The following is a 17,848-nucleotide window of genomic DNA, read 5'->3' as shown; positions in this document are numbered from 1 at the left end:
TGAAACCTGCAGGCTGGTGCCTTGAGGACCAGGAACAAAAGGCGCCACAGGCAAATGAAGGGCCCAAGTGACCAATACTCACGCGGGATGGTCATTCCGCTGTAAACCTGTGTTTACTGAACAAGCTCCGGGGTCAGGTGGGCTGTATCCTCTCCCTGGCCCCCTTGCAGGGTGCCCCATTGCAGGGATTGTGTTTGATATTTCTATCTCTCTCAATGCTTACTTGTCAATAGTTGTTCAATTAGTATTTGCTGAACAAACAAATTCCTCTTTATTCTGAGTCCATACAAACACAGGTACCTTCATAACTGTTACAGGAGAAATAAAATGGACCCAGAGAACACACACTGCCCACACTGCTGCAGAAGGTGATGGGTGTTTTGTAAGCCACGCTGTTTACCCGTCCGATTCCATCAACGACAATCAGCACAGAGATGGGATGGAAGCCAACAAGAGAGGAAACGTCTGGGGTTTGGAAATCACTAAGCTGCATCTCTCCACTGTAGCATTCAGAACCATTTCAAGACCTTGTAGTTGACGTGTGGCGTTTCAAAAACCAATGACATAAATGACGGCAGGCGTTTTCAGGAGGCCTTGGCCTTCATGTTGGACAGCAGCACCTCGTTCCTGCGGCCTTCCTGGAAGGAAAGAGAGTGTGTATAGAGAGCTGGTGGCTACATCAGCACCCAGCGAGGCGCAGGTGGTCTCCCTGTCCTTTCTCCAGCCCATGGGAGACAACTTCTGACCAACTACACCAGCCTCCTCGCAGGTTGCCACCCACGTGGTGAAACTTGCTGACACTGTCCGCACTGTCAGACTAAACACAGGACAGGCGGATTAGGAATTGTCACTCTAAGACTTCACGAAGCCTCTAAACCTTCAAGGGGACAGAAGCTGAAAACAGACACTTACGTGCCAATCTGGGATTCCTATGGGGAGGGAGGAGATGGGGGAAGGTCCTTGGAGACAGACAAAGGAGCACAGCAGGCGAAGCAGTAGGAAAGTTCTTACTCTAACACCAGTGAAGCTTAAGAATATCCTTAACCTGAAGAAACACAGCAACTCACAGTAGACATAATGAGAAATAGGCATCAAGAGACATCCCCACACTCTCCCTAAGAATGAGCTGTGTGAGATCTATTACTGTACATGCTTAGGAAAGTGACTAAGGAAGGTCACCGCCCCAGCCCCTGCCTATGGAACTGATGTCCAGTGGTGCATTTTATATATTCTCTTCTTCAGACATCTTCAAAGGCTTCTCACTGTGTGTCCTCCAGCCCTTGTTCCCAGCAGCCTCGACAGCCCAGGATATGCCTCCATCTGCTAGCAAAAACCTGCCCCCTTCCCGGCTGTGTCACAGGGAGACCTATTTAAAATGAGAGGTGAGGCCCTGGCCGGTTGGCTCAGCAGTAGAGCAACGGCCTGGTGTGCGGGGGAACCAGGTTTGATTCCCGGCCAGGGCACATAGGAGAAGCGCCCATTTGCTTCTCCACCCCCCCCCCTTCCTCTCTGTCTCTCTCTTCCCCTCCCGCAGCCAAGGCTCCATTGGAGCAAAGATGGCCCAGGCGCTAAGGATGGCTCCTTGGCCTCTGCCCCAGGCGCTAGAGTGGCTCTGGTCGTGGCAGAGCGACCCCCCTCCCCCCGGAGGGGCAGAGCATCGCCCCCTGGTGGGCAGAGCGTCACCCCTGGTGGGCGTGCCGGGTGGATCCCGGTCAGGCACATGCGGGAGTCTGTCTGACTGTCTCTCCCTGTTGCCAGCTTCAGAAAAATACAAAAATAAATAAATAAATAAAATAAAATGAGAGGTGAACATGGTATTGGGAAGAACCTGGAGAGGTTGAGCTGGAGGGCCCAGGCCTCCAGTAGCCAGGTTCCCTGGAGACCTATTTCGTGTGGAAGAAAAACTTTGTTTCACCCTTGAACCCTCTGCATCCAAGACCCCCAAAGTCAACATTGCCATCTCTCTGGGCCTAAGTGCTCCCAGCTTTCTAAAGGCCCTTTGCTCCTTCTAGCAGCATCATGGCTCCTGGCTGCAATGCCCTGGATTTGCTAAGACATGCCAGTTCACCTATAAGGTATATACTTATCTTTCCCTCAGAGCCAGGGAATAGCCAGACTCTTGGGCTGGGGTAAGGCTGAATTCTATCACCAAGCAAGGTACCCTGACAATCTGTATGCACATGGTTTTGAAGGGGAAGGCAGTTAATTTTTCCTGGGTGTGGGAAGAGAAAAAAGGTAAAGTTGAGTAAATTTGTTCTATTAGAAAAATTAAGAAGAAAGTTTTCCTTTTAAAAATGAGTTATTGAGATTTGATTGGAAGAAAAAACTTCCAGCCCCCCACCCCTCAAAGTGGGAAGGGGTAGAGATAGAACAAGAACAGGTAGTCATTGTTATAGCACTTGTTCTGCTCCTGCGTAGTTTAAAACTCCCCCCCAAAAGATGTAACATTAAAATAATAAATTAGCTTAACTGTCACCCACCTCACCCTTCAAATGAAGCAGAAACAGCCCAGAAGCATCAATGCCCGGGTGGTAAAAGAGTCCCCACCTTAGTGGGGTAATTCTATAGGCCACATCGCACCGAGGTGACGCGTTTCTTCAGTAAAGATATCTAGGGTGTCACCTGGTGTGTGTGAGCACTGATTAAATTCCAAGCAATCCACTAGAAACCTTTTGGGAGACTACAGAATGATATTATTTGCTCAAAATGAACACAGAAAGGGTCCTTTAGGCATTTTTTTTCCAGAAAAAAAGGGAAAATGTCTCCTTGCCTCCATTTCTTTCCAGCTTAAAGCCACAGGGGCCTGCTACATGCCAGGCACAGCAAGATTATGGATGCAAAGCCAGCTCATTCATCAGTGCTAGGCTAGAGGCTAAATCTTGGTTTGGTGACCTTGTGAGAGACTGTGGTTTAGAGACACAATAATTGATGTAATACTGTGATTAAGGTGATTTCAGAGTATGTATTGTTTCCTGGCAGACCTGTTGTTAACAAACTCTCCCAGGGTGAGCCAGCCAATGGCATTTTAGAGATAACCCGTGTCTCAGTCAGGCTGATAGCAGAGGAGGCTGGCGGTCAGGGTGAGGCATGACTGCCGACATGGAGCCCCCGGGGGCTTCCCTGGTGACCAATTAGTGTGGAGCAAATCACACGCAATAAAGGGAACTACTAACGTGGTCAAAGACGCTGTCTGGACAATCATATTGTGCCCTGCATGGGAATAATTATTGCCCCACACAAGTGCTAGGGGCCAGGATGCGGTGGAAGTTCAAACCTGAGGAGTGGAAGAGCAAGCATGGGCAGAGGCAGGGCAGAGGCAGGGCAGAGAGGGCTCCGGGAGAGAATTCCACCCTGGGGGAAAATCCAACTTTTCAAACCGCTTTACTATCACAAAAGAGATCTTTTTATTTTTTTATTTACTGATTGTAGAGACAGGAAGGGAGGGAGAGGGAGAGGGAGAGAGAGAGAAAGAGAAACATCGTTTCTGTTCCTGGGTGTGCCCTGACCAGGGATCGAACCCACAATCTCTGTATATTGGGAATATGCTCTAACCAATCGAGCGATCCAGCCAGGGCCACAAATGAGATCTTATCTGGAATTGCAACATGTACAATATGAGAATTGCTCTGGCTGACGGTATGGGGAGGAGTGGGTGCACAAGCAAGCACCACGGCCCCCTGCCCTCAACACCCGTGGTGACCCAAATTACTTTAGAGGAGCTTGTGAAACAAAGTTTAAGGTTTTGAAATACTGACATATGGTTGCTAATTTAAAATTTTTGCCAAGTAAAATGTTAACAACAACAAAGAATTATGTGTTATTGTCATTATTTTATAAGAGGAAGACAATTTCAACAAAAAAAGAACAGGACATGCTATTTTTTTTTTAAAGGTGAGGCCTTTACATAAAACTATTTAGCTGTCTGAAGAACACATCCTGTTTCCCCTCCCCCTTTTTCTAACTCACTCTAGAGCAGGGGTCTCAAACTCAACTCAGCATGTGGGCCGCAGAGCAAGATCACAGCCATTTGGCGGGCCGCACTAGGTCTACAAAAGGCAACTGTTATGCAACACTTTTCTCACTGCAGTTGAAAACAAAAAAAAATCAGTACAACAAGCACAATCGTACATGCAGTTTACTCAGTGTCACAAAACGACCAGAAACTAGTTCGCATCACAACTGCTGTTAACTAAGCTAATATCTAGCTAGGATGCTAGAGAAATGAAAAATACAAGTAGGCCCCTAGGCTTACTTAATTTTATCCAAAATATTTTGAACTTCGTGGATTAGTCTGTGGGCCGCACAAAATTGTTCGGCGGGCCGCGAGTTTGAGACCCCTGTTCTAGAGTCTAGACTAAGAGCACCGGCAGCACCTGTCCCGGGGTCTTCCCGGGGTCTCTGCTGTGAGAGGAGCTGGGTCTGAGGCGGCAGGAACCAGAAATCTCAATGCTTACTAATCTGAAGGGACTGTTCCTCTTGCAGGTCATCCTAAGCTTTCAGCCCTGAGAGGCTGTGGAGCAAGAATGGGCTTTTCCATTTCGCTTTTCCTTGCTCTGATTCTGACAACACAGGCTTGTCCTCCCCAGCTTGTTGGTTTTTGGTTTCTGCTGTGCAAGAGCAGTGCTGGCGGAGCCAAGCAACATTTAAAATGTAATTCTTCTCCTCTGGGCCTTATCTCTTTGTCAGTTACTTGAAGTAAAGGACAAAATGAGCCTCTGTTTGTCCCCTGCCAGCTCTCCCACTGGTCCTTCCGCAACCTCAGCTCCAGCTCCTGCAGCTCTAACACCTTGTGTGGTCATTTGGCCATGCCCCCCAGCCTCAGGCCTTCACCCAGCTGCTCCTGGCTGGGACTCCTGTTCTGCCCACGGCCGTGCCCCCCAGCCTCAGGCCTTCACCCAGCTGCTCCTGGCTGGGGACTCCTGTTCTGTCCATGGCCGAGTCCTTCCAGCCTCAGGCCTTCACCCAGCTGCTCCTGGCTGGGGACTCCTGTTCTGTCCATGGCCGAGTCCTTCCAGCCTCAGGCCTTCACCCAGCTGCTCCTGGCTGGGGACTCCTGTTCTGTCCATGGCCGAGTCCTTCCAGCCTCAGGCCTTCACCCAGCTGCTCCTGGCTGGGGACTCCTGTTCTGTCCATGGCCGAGTCCTTCCAGCCTCAGGCCTTCACCCAGCTGCTCCTGGCTGGGGACTCCTGTTCTGTCCATGGCCGAGTCCTTCCAGCCTCAGGCCTTCACCCAGCTGCTCCTGGCTGGGGACTCCTGTTCTGTCCATGGCCGAGTCCTTCCAGCCTCAGGCCTTCACCCAGCTGCTCCTGGCTGGGACTCCTGTTCTGTCCATGGCCGTGCCCCCCAGCCTCAGGCCTTCACCCAGCTGCTCCTGGCTGGGACTCCTGTTCTGTCCATGGCCGTGCCCCCCAGCCTCAGGCCTTCACCCAGCTGCTCCTGGCTGGGACTCCTGTTCTGCCCATGGCCGTGCCCCCCAGCCTCAGGCCTTCACCCAGCTGCTCCTGGCTGGGACTCCTGTTCTGTCCATGGCCAGTCCTTCCAGACTGAGAGAGGCCTTCCTTCACCCCCACGGACACTAGTTCCCTGGGGCATGACTGGGATCACTTACTTGTTATCACTAGTTTATTAGGGTTTGTTTCCTTGCTTGTTCCCTGCCTCCCCCATCACAATATAAGCTTCTTGACATAGGGACTGACTGAGTCTATATTACAACCCGATAGATCCCTAGGGACATGGTTGGAGCTACAAGAATATTAATTGAAAAGATGGAAGATTTTGAAATGTCCATGGGCTATGTGTCCCAAAAGTTAAATTACAAAAAAGGGAAGGAGAAGCAGAGAATGTAAAGATGGGTAGATGGGAAAGAAAGAAAGGATAAAACAAAAGTGGAAAGGAAGAAAGTAAAGTAGAAAGGAAGAAAAGAGGGTCTTAAAAATACACAAGAACAAAATTAATGGTATGGAAAAATGTTTCTTTTTTCTTTTTCTGTAGACCAAACACCAGCCTACAACTTCCCCTGAGTGCCTTTGTATTTTCGGCAATCTCTAAATTCACTAAAACCACATAGATTTAGGCTAGAATGGGGAAAGAAATTCTCGGAAGCTGCTGAGATCCTGGGAAGCGACAGTGTCTTTCCTGGAAAATCTCTCAAGGGCTAACACTCTTCTTTCCGGTACAATGGAGAGTGACTCGCCCAAATGTAGGGAAGAAAAGACAGGGACAGATGAACTGCAGTGGCTATTGGGTATTACAGGTGCAGACACACTGCTAGATGTGTTCATCTCTCATCTGACCTAACAGAACCCACCAACATAAGACGGAGGCTTGGAGGGACTAGGTCACTGTCCCACTGCAGCTGGAAAGCGGTAAAGGTAGGATTCCAGCCCAAGCCTAGCACACTTCAAAGCTCACTCTCTTCCTACCCGGCTTCTCAGGGGTCCTCCCCATTCTAAGACTGAGAAGAGGGAAAGCTCTAAATCTGAATCTATAACAAACATTTCTAGGCGGCTCCTGAGATGGGCTGATGATGCCATTTTACAGATTTAATGTGTGATTAAGTGCTAGTAAAATGAAAATAAAGATGTGATGTCGCTTGAAAATTCAATTACAGCCCCATGGTGGCCTCATAGAGGCCATCTGACTCAGCCAGTGCCACACTGCCGTCAGATCACACAGCAACATGCTGTGTCCCGTCACAGTCTGGGGACGCCAGTGAAGTGCTCTGGTCTTTAAAGGCTCATCCAGAAGTGAACATAAATCTCCCCTGGCTTTAAATGCCAGGCCCAACCTCCCTCTTACCTCCTTGAACTCCTTCACGGTCTTAAAGTAGAGCCTCTGCTTCTCCAACAATTCTAAGTACTGGTCATTCAGCTGGTCTCTTCTCATTTTGTTCTCTTGCTTCTTCTTCTCCATCTGTAGACACATTTTGGGAAATGATAATGAAAAGGCATGTTCTGACCAAGCGCTGCCAGAAACATCCAAAAGGCAACTATTACTAATATTTTCCTAGATTTCCTTCCAGGGTTTTCCTTCTTTATAACATTTCTGAGGCTGCTTTATTTATTTGCATGATATTGCATAGACTACTGAGTCAGCATTTCTTCTATCACTGGGCATTAACTGGTCCTTTTTTTTTTATTGAGATAACTAAAAATAATTCACAATCAATAGGTTGGTGATTCTCAACCAAGTGCTACTCTGCACCCAGAGGACATCGGGCAATGTCTGGAGGCAGTTCAGATTGCCACAGCTGTGAGGAAGGGGTGCTACTGGCATCGATGGGCAGAGGCCAGGGAGGCTGCTAAGCATCTTATACTGCCTAGACAACAAGAACTCCCCAGCACTGAGGGACAGAATGAGAGTCAGATATTGCCTTCCCCAGGAAGGCATCTCCCAGTACACAAGGAAAAGCAAAAGGAAGAAACTCCAGTGAGCTCCTATTGTTTTCTACTCTTGGCAAGAGCAGCTCCCCAAGGAGGAGCATGGCAGAGAGGAAAGGCCCACCACAAGGAGACAGTCAGAGGTCTGCTTAGCTACAGACGAAAGGGCCCACACCTAAGGAGCCACAGAGGCCCTATGCTGTTCCGGCCAGGACGACTCTCTACGGAGCTACCTCTGGGGCTCCCACACCCCTCTCAGGTCCCCTATTTTCTATTCTGACTTCTGAGGCATTCAATATCCTCCTGAATTCTACTTTAGTAATTATTTGCATTTTTTACAGGAGGTTCCTGAAAACTACAACGGTCTCAAGATCCAAAGGCAGTGGTTCTAAAACTTTTTGAAGTCAAAGCGCATTTTAAATCCTACAAATAATTGTAGGCGCACTATATACAAATTTCTGAGAAATATGTTATAATAATTAAGTCAAATATTAAAGAAAACAATATAAAGTTCAAGCATGCTTTTATGGTAATTAAACAATAAATACAATAAAATTAAATTTATTCTGACAATAAAAAACATTGTTACATTTTTTGAGTTATGCTTTTTAGAATTCGTAAAAAAGGGGCTAAAAAATAAAAAAATGACAGAAAAGTTATCTTTTTATATATATAGACACATTCTTAGTAAGATTTAGTAAATTCAGCAGGTCCTAGTACGAATGTGTTAAGTTTTTTCATTCTTGTGTTTATGAGAAACATGAGCCTGATGTGTCCTAGTGATTTCTTCAATGTTTGGGCATATATTTGAAAGGCAAACTCTCATTTCCTCGTCAATACATTGAAGAATTCCTCTCTTTTTACTCTTAATTGTGTTGAGGTAGAAAATCCTAATTCACATAAATAGGATGTTGAAAATTGTAGTAAAATGTTCAAAGCTTTTTTAGATATTGCCACATATTCTTCTTTTATAGAAATCCAAAAGGCTTCAAGAGATAATTCCTTATGTTTAATCATCAATCCAAAACCTCAACCATAAATATCATCGTAACTTTACACCAAACAAAGGATAGAAGAAACCTGCCTCCAGTCTTTCTGGGGAACATGGGGGGTAGTGTAAACAATCCAACACCACAGCTTAACAGCCTTTTGCAACCTAATCAGGCAAGTGAGGTGGGGGGTTGGGCAGACTGTCAGCTTACAGCCAATTCCCCACACCTCTGTCCCCCAAAAATCTAAACTCCAAAAACCCTGTTGGTTTTTTGGTCCCCAACAGGCACATATTTCTCTGGAATACCATAGGGCGCACCTGGAAATCTTCTAGGGTGCACCAGTGCGCCTTGGTGCACACTTTGAGAACCACTGTCCTAAGGAGTCAAATCTCTAGTGGTAGAATGTCAGGAACCAAAGATCCAGTGAGGAAAGCTGCTTCCTCATCTGTAAAATGGGTATAGCACCGCTCACTGAAGAGGGCTTTAGGATCAGCACAGTGGGAGCTATTGCTCAGAGCCCCGTTCGCAGCACCAGAGCAGGAAGCCCTGGGAGCCGAAGCGGGCCCTGCCCACTGCAGGGACCCAGAAGGTGTGTCTTCAGGAGTAAGAGCACAATACTGAGAACAAGGCCCTGCTCTTCCCAGGACCTTCTCCATCACCAGCATAAAACCCGCACCATGCAAAAGAGGACATCTAACCTTCATTCTACTTTGCTTAATTCCTTCTACGATCTGTTCCATCTGACGTAAAAACTGGTCCCGGGCAGCAGGGGAAGCCATGGCTCTGAAAGAAAAACCAGTGGAGGTCTGAGCAGCATGCAGGACTCTGAGTGAGTCGGCCCTGCGCCCAGGTACCCCACGGCCCTGGCAGGGAGGACTGACAGCCTGACAGTACTTACTGTGGGAAGTTCTCATGAATGGAGTTCAGCAGGCTAATCTGAGGAAGAAAGAAAAAGAAAATACTGAGCAAAAGATGAAAAGATTGCTGTGCCGCCTTACCTGAAAGCCTGTCCTCTCTGGACAGCACTTCTGAACAAGCACACCTTGTTTGTGGGGGTGAAAGTAACATGGAAACAAACCAACCAGCAGTTTTTTAGCCCCACAGTTTTCCCCAGAGACTCTACCTGACACCCCATGGCCACAGGGATGTAGGAAGAGGCCTCCTTGAAGGGACCTCAACTCCCATAGAAAAGATGTTAACATCAGGGCTCTTTGCCAGCTGCTCACTGCCTTTTTGATCTTGCCAGCACTGCACTTTATTTTGAGGACTTTTAGCTAAGCACAGGGTTAGTCAGGGTGGGCAGTGAGAACACTGCGTCTATCCTATTCCCCGATGTGGTCAGCTGCTGGGAAGCTCTGAGAGGCTCTGTGAAATGCATTTTTCAAGGCCTCCATTCCCATGGAAACTGCCCTCCCTGCACAGTATACCAGGCTCTGAGTCCAGAGAAACTAGAAACCTAGTTCCTCCTTCTGGGTGAGTCACTAACTCAACTTGTGGGCTCAGGACTAAGCATTTACTACACTTGGACCTCAGGTTCACAGTCTGACATGGAAATGATATTCTTGTCCTTAGGACTCCACGAGGATGTCTGAAAACTAAAATATTACAGGCAGAAAGAGATTTGGAATAAAACACAATTTATTCAAATGCAAAATTCTGTGTTAATACGGCTTAGAATTAAAAAAAGCCCCCACTCCCCTGTATACTCCCAGTTTTTAAAAGAATGCAACAACTTCAGACACTGCTAATGAAGGCAGGTCAATGAGGTTAAGGCTTTTTCAGAAGGGGCTACCCTGTCCTTTGGTAAAGATTGGCAAGTCTTTCCCAGGCCAGGTAAGACCCCCAAGGCCAGGACGTGGAGCAGAGATATCTCACCAAAGGCAAACAACTCACCTATCTGAACACTCATCAAATGTCCCTTATGTGCCTCATCAATGTGTAGGTCCTGGATGTAGAGAAAATGAGAGCTAAGCACTCCTTACAGAGTGCTCCTCTAGGAGAGATTGATCCCATCTGATTAACAACAGGCAAAAAAAGGCAACAATTACAGATGCCTCCATGTGGGTGTAGGTAAACGATACATCTATAATACTCTTCTTATCAAAGTGACAACAGCACAGGTTGCAAAGTGATAAAATGAAAACAAACCCTGTCGACCTCAAGGTGAGAGGTACTCAAGAACTAATATATACCGAGAACCAACAGGGGTGGTTTTTTCTCATTCTGTCCCCATCATAACCATCTGCAGCAGGTGTGTCCCCATGTTCCTGGTGAGCAGAACAAGGCCAGGCTACCACACAAACCTGGCTCCAAAGTCATGGTCTCTCCACCACACGGTGCTATACTGTGAAGACCAGTCCTGTTTTCTCCTAAATGTAGTTGCATATGCCACCCCAATCTTTCGTCATCCAGTTGGGGAGCCCTGAATCATGAACGAACTTAACCTGAGAGTCAGAGTAATGTGGAGGGGCTGTCAGTGCTATGGGAACCCCTTTCCACTCATGCTTTTTATGATCCTTTAGTACATGCCTCTGTCTGCCACTGACAATGAGACAGACATTTCTCCATGTAAACATGACAAGCCTACCATCCCCATCTCCTTTAGCTGCTTCCTTCCCTTTATAAACACATTTTATTTATTGACTTTTTAAGAGAGAGGGGAGAGAGAGAGAGAGAGAGAGAGAGACAGAAAGGGGCTGGGGAGGAGCAGGAAGCATCAACTCCCTTATGTGCCTTAACCAGGCAGGCTGGGGGTCTTGAACCAGTGACCTCAGCGTTCCAGGTTGACACTTGATCCACTGCGCTACCACAGGAGAGGTAGCTGGTTACTTCCTTTAAAATTCAAACTTAAGATTCCCCAACTCCAGGACCCCATCCATAGGCATCTCCTGAATGCCACTATGTTTCTCTTAATGATGGCCTGTCTCCCATGCACTATGAGACAGGTGGCCACCAGCCTCACTGCACTGCAGACAGCACGAGTTCCCATGGAACCCTGGCCTTTCTGACTCTGCACCCCAGCCCTGGGCACACAACAGACACCCCTGCTCAGGCTGAATGCACCCCAGCCCTGGGCACACAACAGACACCCCTGCTCAGGCTGAATGCACCCCAGCCCTGGGCACACAACAGACACCCCTGCTCAGGCTGAATGCACCCCAGCCCTGGGCACACAACAGGCACCCCTGCTCAGGCTGAATGCACCCCAGCACTGGGCACACAACAGACACCCCTGCTCAGGCTGAATGCACCCCAGCCCGGGGCACACAACAGGCACCCCTGCTCAGGCTGAATGCACCCCATCCCTGGGCACACAACAGGCACCCCTGCTCAGGCTGAATGCACCCCAGCACTGGGCACACAACAGACACCCCTGCTCAGGCTGAATGCACCCCAGCCCTGGGCACACAACAGGCACCCCTGCTCAGGCTGAATGCACCCCAGCCCTGGGCACACAACAGACACCCCTGCTCAGGCTGAATGCACCCTAGCCCTGGGCACACAACAGGCACCCCTGCTCAGGCTGAATGCACCCCAGCCCTGGGCACACAACAGGCACCCCTGCTCAGGCCGAATGCACCCCAGCCCTGGGCACACAACAGGCACCCCTGCTCAGGCTGAATGCACCCCAGACACCAAGTTCATCTGAACCTCCTGGGGTCAACAGCACTGGTAGCTGCTCATCTGATTAAGTATTTTCTTTTTATAAAGATTCTTACCTCTTTTTCCAAATAAACCTTTTTGTCGTCCAGGGTATTATATAAGGTGAAGAACTGCTTGGTTTCTTTGTGCACTGCTGAAACTGTAAACGCAGAGAAATCAGCACATGAATGAGAAACTGGATCAAAACGACTCTAGGCATCCTCACCCACTGAAGCACTGTCTCAAGAGTCAGACTGTCAAGCTGGCACCCTCGACCTGCCTTCGGGGCAGATCCCCACAGGGCACCGAAGCCTGAGAGCAGCTGCAGGCTGACGGCAGGTTGCCAGTTATAACTGGTGCAGCCAAGGGAGGGGGCTTGAAGAGTTTCCCTGTCAGATGTGGGTTTCTCAGAATTCCTACACGTGACGAGTCATGGGAGAAAGGTGGCAAGGATGAAGCCACCATGCCACCTCTTCATGTTTGTGCAGCTTCCTCCTTTCCCATATCCAAGAGCAGGAGCACCATTCACTTCTGTAACTCCACGGTTAGCACAGGCCTCTTTAGAAGACCCTCTAAAATACTTCCTAGAAGAATGCCATTCCCATCCCAGAGCGGAACACCTGCCTAAAAACTGAATTCTCTTCCCATCCCTGAGCATAAAACTGCGGGGGCACTTATCACCAGGGCTCCCAGTGTCTTTACCTTTGAAATCACTCTGCATTTCTGTCCAATGCCCCTTCTTCACTTCTCCACAGGACAGTGAGTGTGTCATGTTCACCAGAGACTGAGGTCACTGACATGAAGGTTTCCTGCTCAAACTGACCCCCTCTATTCAGGCTGGGCAACACCACGTAGCTCTGCGCCTATGTGACCTACTTACTGCCCCAAGTTCCCAGAATACACAGCTGCCCAGAAAGAGATAAAATCCCAAGACCTGGGTTCACATGCAGGCTTTGAGCCTGAGCTGAGCATGGCAATGGAGCTGTAGCCGAAGGCCTTGAGGCCTGATGGCTACCAGGCCAGCCCATGCCCAGGGGGCTCTGTATCCCTGAAAGCAGGCCCTTCTGGAGCAGCACAACCAGGGGAGGGGACAAGCACAGCAGGCCTAGAAAAATTTGGTTTCCTTGGGCAACTGCCATTAACATTTAAATCTGATTCTTTAAACCAGTCAGCTTTTAACTTTTATATCCAGTAATAGCTGTTTCCCTCCAGCAGTGCAGCTCAAAGACAGATGAAGGTCAGGAAAACTTACTGAACATACTCAGAAACAGAAGTAAATAATCTGAGCCCTGGCCGGTTGGCTCAGTGGTAGAGCATCGGCCTGGCGTGCAGAAGTCCCAGGTTCGATTCCCGGCCAGGGCACACAGGAGAAGCGCCCATCTGCTTCTCCACCCCTCCCCCTCTCCTTCCTCTCTGTCTCTCTCTTCCCCTCCTGCAGCCGAGGCTCCATTGGAGCAAAGATGGCCGGGGCGCTGGGGATGGCTCCTTGGCCTCTGCCCCAGGCGCTGGAGTGGCTCTGGTCGCGGCAGAACGACACCCCGGAGGGGCAGAGCATCGCCCCCTGGTGGGCAGAGAATCGCCCCCTGGTGGGCGTGCCGGGTGGATCCTGGTCGGGCGCATGCAGGAGTCTGTCTGACTGTCTCTCTCCGTTTCCAGCTCCGGAAAAATACAAAAAAAAAAAAAAAAAAATCTGATACAGGTATTTTGATGCCACATTAAAATATCTAATTTGTATGAAAATCACATAATGAATTACCCAATATAAAGTATATAGTATTATTACTGCTTAAAGCTTTAGAATAGCGGTACTAAATCCTGCCTAAAAAAGGGAATCACCAAGAGCTTTTAAAGAACATGAGCAATTCCAGAAGACTTCCAGGGGTGCAGCCAGGTGACTATAGTGGGTGGCCGCAGTTGAAGATCACTGCTGTAAATAAACCAGCCGCTGTTAGCTTTACTGCTCAGGAAGTAGCCAACATCCTCAACCCATCCAGCCCAAGGACTGGTTTGGGATGCAGGTATTTAATGGTAATTAAAAAAAAAAAATGTATATATCCCACTAAAACTGATTAAAATGGTGTAAAAATGTCTTTTTTTTTTTTTTTTCTGAAGCTGGAAATGGGGAGAGACAGTCAGACAGACACCCGCATGCGCCCGACCGGGATCCACCCAGCACGCCCACCAGGGGGCGACGCTCTGCCCACCAGGGGGCGATCCTCTGCCCCTCTGGGGGGTCGCTCTGTTGCGACCAGAGCCACTCTAGCGCCTGGGGCAGAGGCCAAGAAGCCATCCCCAGCGCTCGGGCCATCTTTGCTCCAATGGAGCCTCGGCTGCGGGAGGGGAAGAGAGAGACAGAGAGGAAGGAGAAGGGGAGGGGTGGAGAAGCAGATGGGCACTTCTCCTGTGTGCCCTGGCCGGAAATCGAACCCGGGACTTCCGCACGGCAGGCCAACGCTCTACCACTGAGCCAACCGGCCAGGGCCTAAAAATGTCTTTTAACATGTGAATTTTACCCTGTGAAATATACAGGTACAAGTTACTTATTATCGTTAAAAGCTTTAAAGTAGACAGGGTAGAAAATTAAGGGAAAAGCTTTAACTTAAAGGCAGAAACCATTTTCTGCTGAGAAATTGCCATTGTTGATCCCTGCACCAGAGCACCAGAACCCACTGTGAAGACTAATCCTCAGGACGGCAGGACGGAACATGTAAAAGCAAGCATGGTTCTGGGCTCAAGAAAAAACAGTGTTCTAGACCAGTGGTCCCCAACCTTTTTTGGGCCACGGACTGGTTTAATGTCAGAAAATATTTTCACAGACCGGCCTTTAGGGTAGGACGGATAAATGTATCACGTGACCGAGACAAGCATCAAGAGTGAGTCTTAGACGGACGTAACAGAGGGAATCTGGTCATCTTTTAAAAATAAAACATCGTTCAGACTTAAATATAAATAAAACGGAAATAATGTTATTTATTCTTTCTCTGCGGACTGGTACCAAATGGCCCACGGACCACTGCTGGTCTGTGGCCTGGGAACCACAACTCTAGACTGAACCAGAAAGATGCTTGAGAGGTCAAGATCTTAAGGCAAAATCTGAGGTGAATTTTCAAGAAGAGTAAAAGTCTGCCAAGGGAAAACTGCAGGGCAATGGCAACTGGACTTGGGGACCAGCTGGTAGGCCAAGACTCAGATACCCTCCTGAGAGGGGTGAGGAACCAAATGACTACAGGGGAAGCCAGCTGGTGACTCTGGCCCGGACGATGCAGGACTTCAACACTGCATTTAGGATCCTGAAGAATCATCCAACAAGCTGTGGAGAGTTATTAAATATTAGAGCTCTCAGAATAAGATTATAAATGATAAAGTTTATGTTTGAGAAGGATTTTCCAGGCAAGAGTGCAGAGAAGGAGTCAGACTCCAGGCAGTGATAAAGAAATAGACTTTCCTATTACGCAGAACTTTTAACAGGCACAGTGGTATGAGTCAGAGTGGATTAATGGGGGCCCAGCTTGGCTAGACAGCGATCCCAGTGACCAAGAGAAAAAACAGATAGGAAGGCTGAATTCAGTTTTGTAGTTGTAGAGTCAGAGGTGTCCAGGGGACATGTAAAAGTGGAATGCTAGAGGAACCTGTTTACAGAGGATATTTGAGCTGGGTACTGAAGGATTTTGTCAGATAGAGGAGAAAAGGTCCCAGACACAGCTAATAGGAGGGGTAGAAGCCTCATGTGTCAAAGTGCATAGTGTGTTCAGAGGCAGTGAATGGACTGGTGAGGCCAGAGTTTGGACTTACAAGAAAGGAAGGGGCCCCCAGGCAGCCACTGGGATTGGGGAGGATCCTGGAAAAATGAGAGGCCTATTTAGAAGGCCTTGGGGAGCTCCTGAAGGTTTCTCAGCAGAGGGAGCAGTGACACAATCAGATGTGTGAGTAAGAGACTTGCAGAAGGGGCTGCAGACCAGCTGATGGTCAGTCAGCTGAGCTGTGATACAAGTAAGAACAGATACGGCAGTAGCCATGGGAACAGAAAGGCACTGACAGCTTTGAGGGCCACTCTGGCCTGATAGGAGGTGGAGGGAGCCAGTCCTGGATTCCTGGGTGAATACAGTACCGGTAAAAGCTAGGGCCACACAAGCCAGAAAGTTTGTAGAGGAGGACAATGAGTGGAAACTGATCTAGAGAAGACAATGGTGTCACGATGTTCTGTATAATGCTGGGAGGTGGGTTGGGAGCTCAGTGGAGCACATGGCTGATTGGGGTGAAGGCTGGTTTGGAAATTATAAGAGCTCAACTGGAGTCAACTGTTCACGGAGAAGGCGGTAAGAGCACTTGGTGCTGTCCCCAGGATTATGAGTTACCCACCAGGGCTCTGTGGGATGAGTGCTGAGTTGGCCCGACAGTGAAACAAAGCCCTTTCCAGCGGGAGCTTTCACCCCTGTGCTAGGTAGGGTGCATGCTCCACGCCACTAGCATGGGGAAACCCCTTTGCCTCCTGTCCCCCCCAGGACCAGGCTTGATAGCTCATTTGTGGTCGATGCACCTACTCTGCCGGTAGAGTTCAATAAATCTCTTTTGATACTGTATTAGCTCGGCTCGGCTGGGTACTTCATCAATCTTGCGATGCAAAATTGCTATTTCTCGATTTCTTCGAGCCTAAATGCAAAAGGGAGGAGAAGACAACACTCTTTAGTAAAAGTCTTTGGTGTTCTCTGGAGAGCCCAAACATTGCTCTCCACCACACAGAGCACAGCCACATGCCCTGGAGTGCCGGCCCAAAACTCCACTGTTGGCTTGAGGTTCCGTCTCAGATTCTAATCTTACAATACATGGGGCCGGTGTGGCTGCGGATTGGAACCACAGTGGGCATCAAAGTAATGGATAAGGAAAGAGTATTCTGAAGGGGATGGGCTGTGTGGCCAGAGAGCCTGGCCAGCCCACCAGGCCCCCAAATACTCTAGAGTAGCCAATTTCACTAGTGCCAGGTGACAAGGAACTGATGTCACGTTGCTGCCTCTGTATAAATTCCAACTCCCTTTGCCAGGTTGAAAAGCTCCTGCAATTGACCCCTAAAGTTCCTCTGCAGTATTTTCTCCACTGGAGATGGGGGTCTAGTGGCCACAGTGCCTCCCAGACTGTATCTGGAGAGGCAGCACAGTGCGGTTTAGCACAGGGAGAGGGCGGGCTCCCGGGGCAGCAGCTGCCAGAGGATACGGCTCAGCTCCCAGCACACACTGCCAGTCTCAGGACGGAGCAGCGCTTGGCGCGGCCTCTCCCTGTGCCTCCTAGTCCCGGCCCCCCAGTCCTGCTTCACTCACAACAGCAGGTGTGGATCTCTAAGTCACTGGGGAACAGGAGGCTCCAAACAGAAACCCACCACCCATTCTGGTAGGAGGGAAACACGCATCGCTCCTTTTGGCCAAGGCTACACTCCCATGGGTGCTCAGGCTCTGACTCCTGTTTCTATTTTAGCAATCAAAAGATACAATTATTCATTCTTTTTACTGTATCTCTAACCTCTTCCTTTCTCAGTAGAGAGGAGAACTACTCCTTCTCATCAGTACTCTCACTCCTTTAAAAAAGCCCTTCCTTAAACCCTGGTCGCCCAGCCTGTCTTCTCCTTCGAACAGCCAGACTTCCTGAGACCACACCCTCTGCTCCTCTAACTCCCCATGCCCTCCAGTCATTGTCACCCTGCACTATTTCTGGCGTCTCCCAACACCCCACTGAAACTGTTCTGCCACTGTCACCACACAGCTTTTCTGGGACACATCTAATGGGCAATTCTTAGCTTCCAGCAACCCTGACCATTCTCCCTACTGGGCGCTCTGCTCAGCTCC

At 48.9% G+C, this 17,848-nt stretch overlaps 1 protein-coding gene and 1 non-coding gene across 3 annotated transcripts in view; both read right to left on the bottom strand.

Annotated features, from left to right (window-relative positions):
- Nucleotides 1-247: 247 nt before the first annotated feature.
- Nucleotides 248-17,848, bottom strand: part of CCDC93 (coiled-coil domain containing 93) — a 101,279-nt gene continuing 83,678 nt past the window's right edge. For both annotated transcript variants that reach the window (XM_066345798.1, XM_066345796.1), the window contains exons 19-24: nt 16,556-16,664; nt 12,092-12,174; nt 9,271-9,308; nt 9,071-9,155; nt 6,800-6,913; nt 248-638 (exon numbers count right to left, since the gene is read on the bottom strand). In XM_066345798.1, coding sequence (XP_066201895.1) covers nt 585-638; nt 6,800-6,913; nt 9,071-9,155; nt 9,271-9,308; nt 12,092-12,174; nt 16,556-16,664 — 483 coding nt within the window. In that variant the 3' untranslated portion in view covers nt 248-584. The remainder of the gene's footprint in view (nt 639-6,799; nt 6,914-9,070; nt 9,156-9,270; nt 9,309-12,091; nt 12,175-16,555; nt 16,665-17,848) is intronic.
- Nucleotides 14,421-14,496, bottom strand: TRNAG-GCC (transfer RNA glycine (anticodon GCC)). The gene has a single exon. It is a non-coding gene; the product is annotated as a tRNA-Gly (tRNA).

The sequence above is a fragment of the Saccopteryx leptura genome, chromosome 7 (genome assembly GCF_036850995.1).
Source record: "Saccopteryx leptura isolate mSacLep1 chromosome 7, mSacLep1_pri_phased_curated, whole genome shotgun sequence".
Classification (NCBI taxonomy): domain Eukaryota; kingdom Metazoa; phylum Chordata; class Mammalia; order Chiroptera; family Emballonuridae; genus Saccopteryx; species Saccopteryx leptura.
Note: the sequence above shows the minus strand (reverse complement) of the source record. Positions and strands in the feature narration are given on the sequence as shown.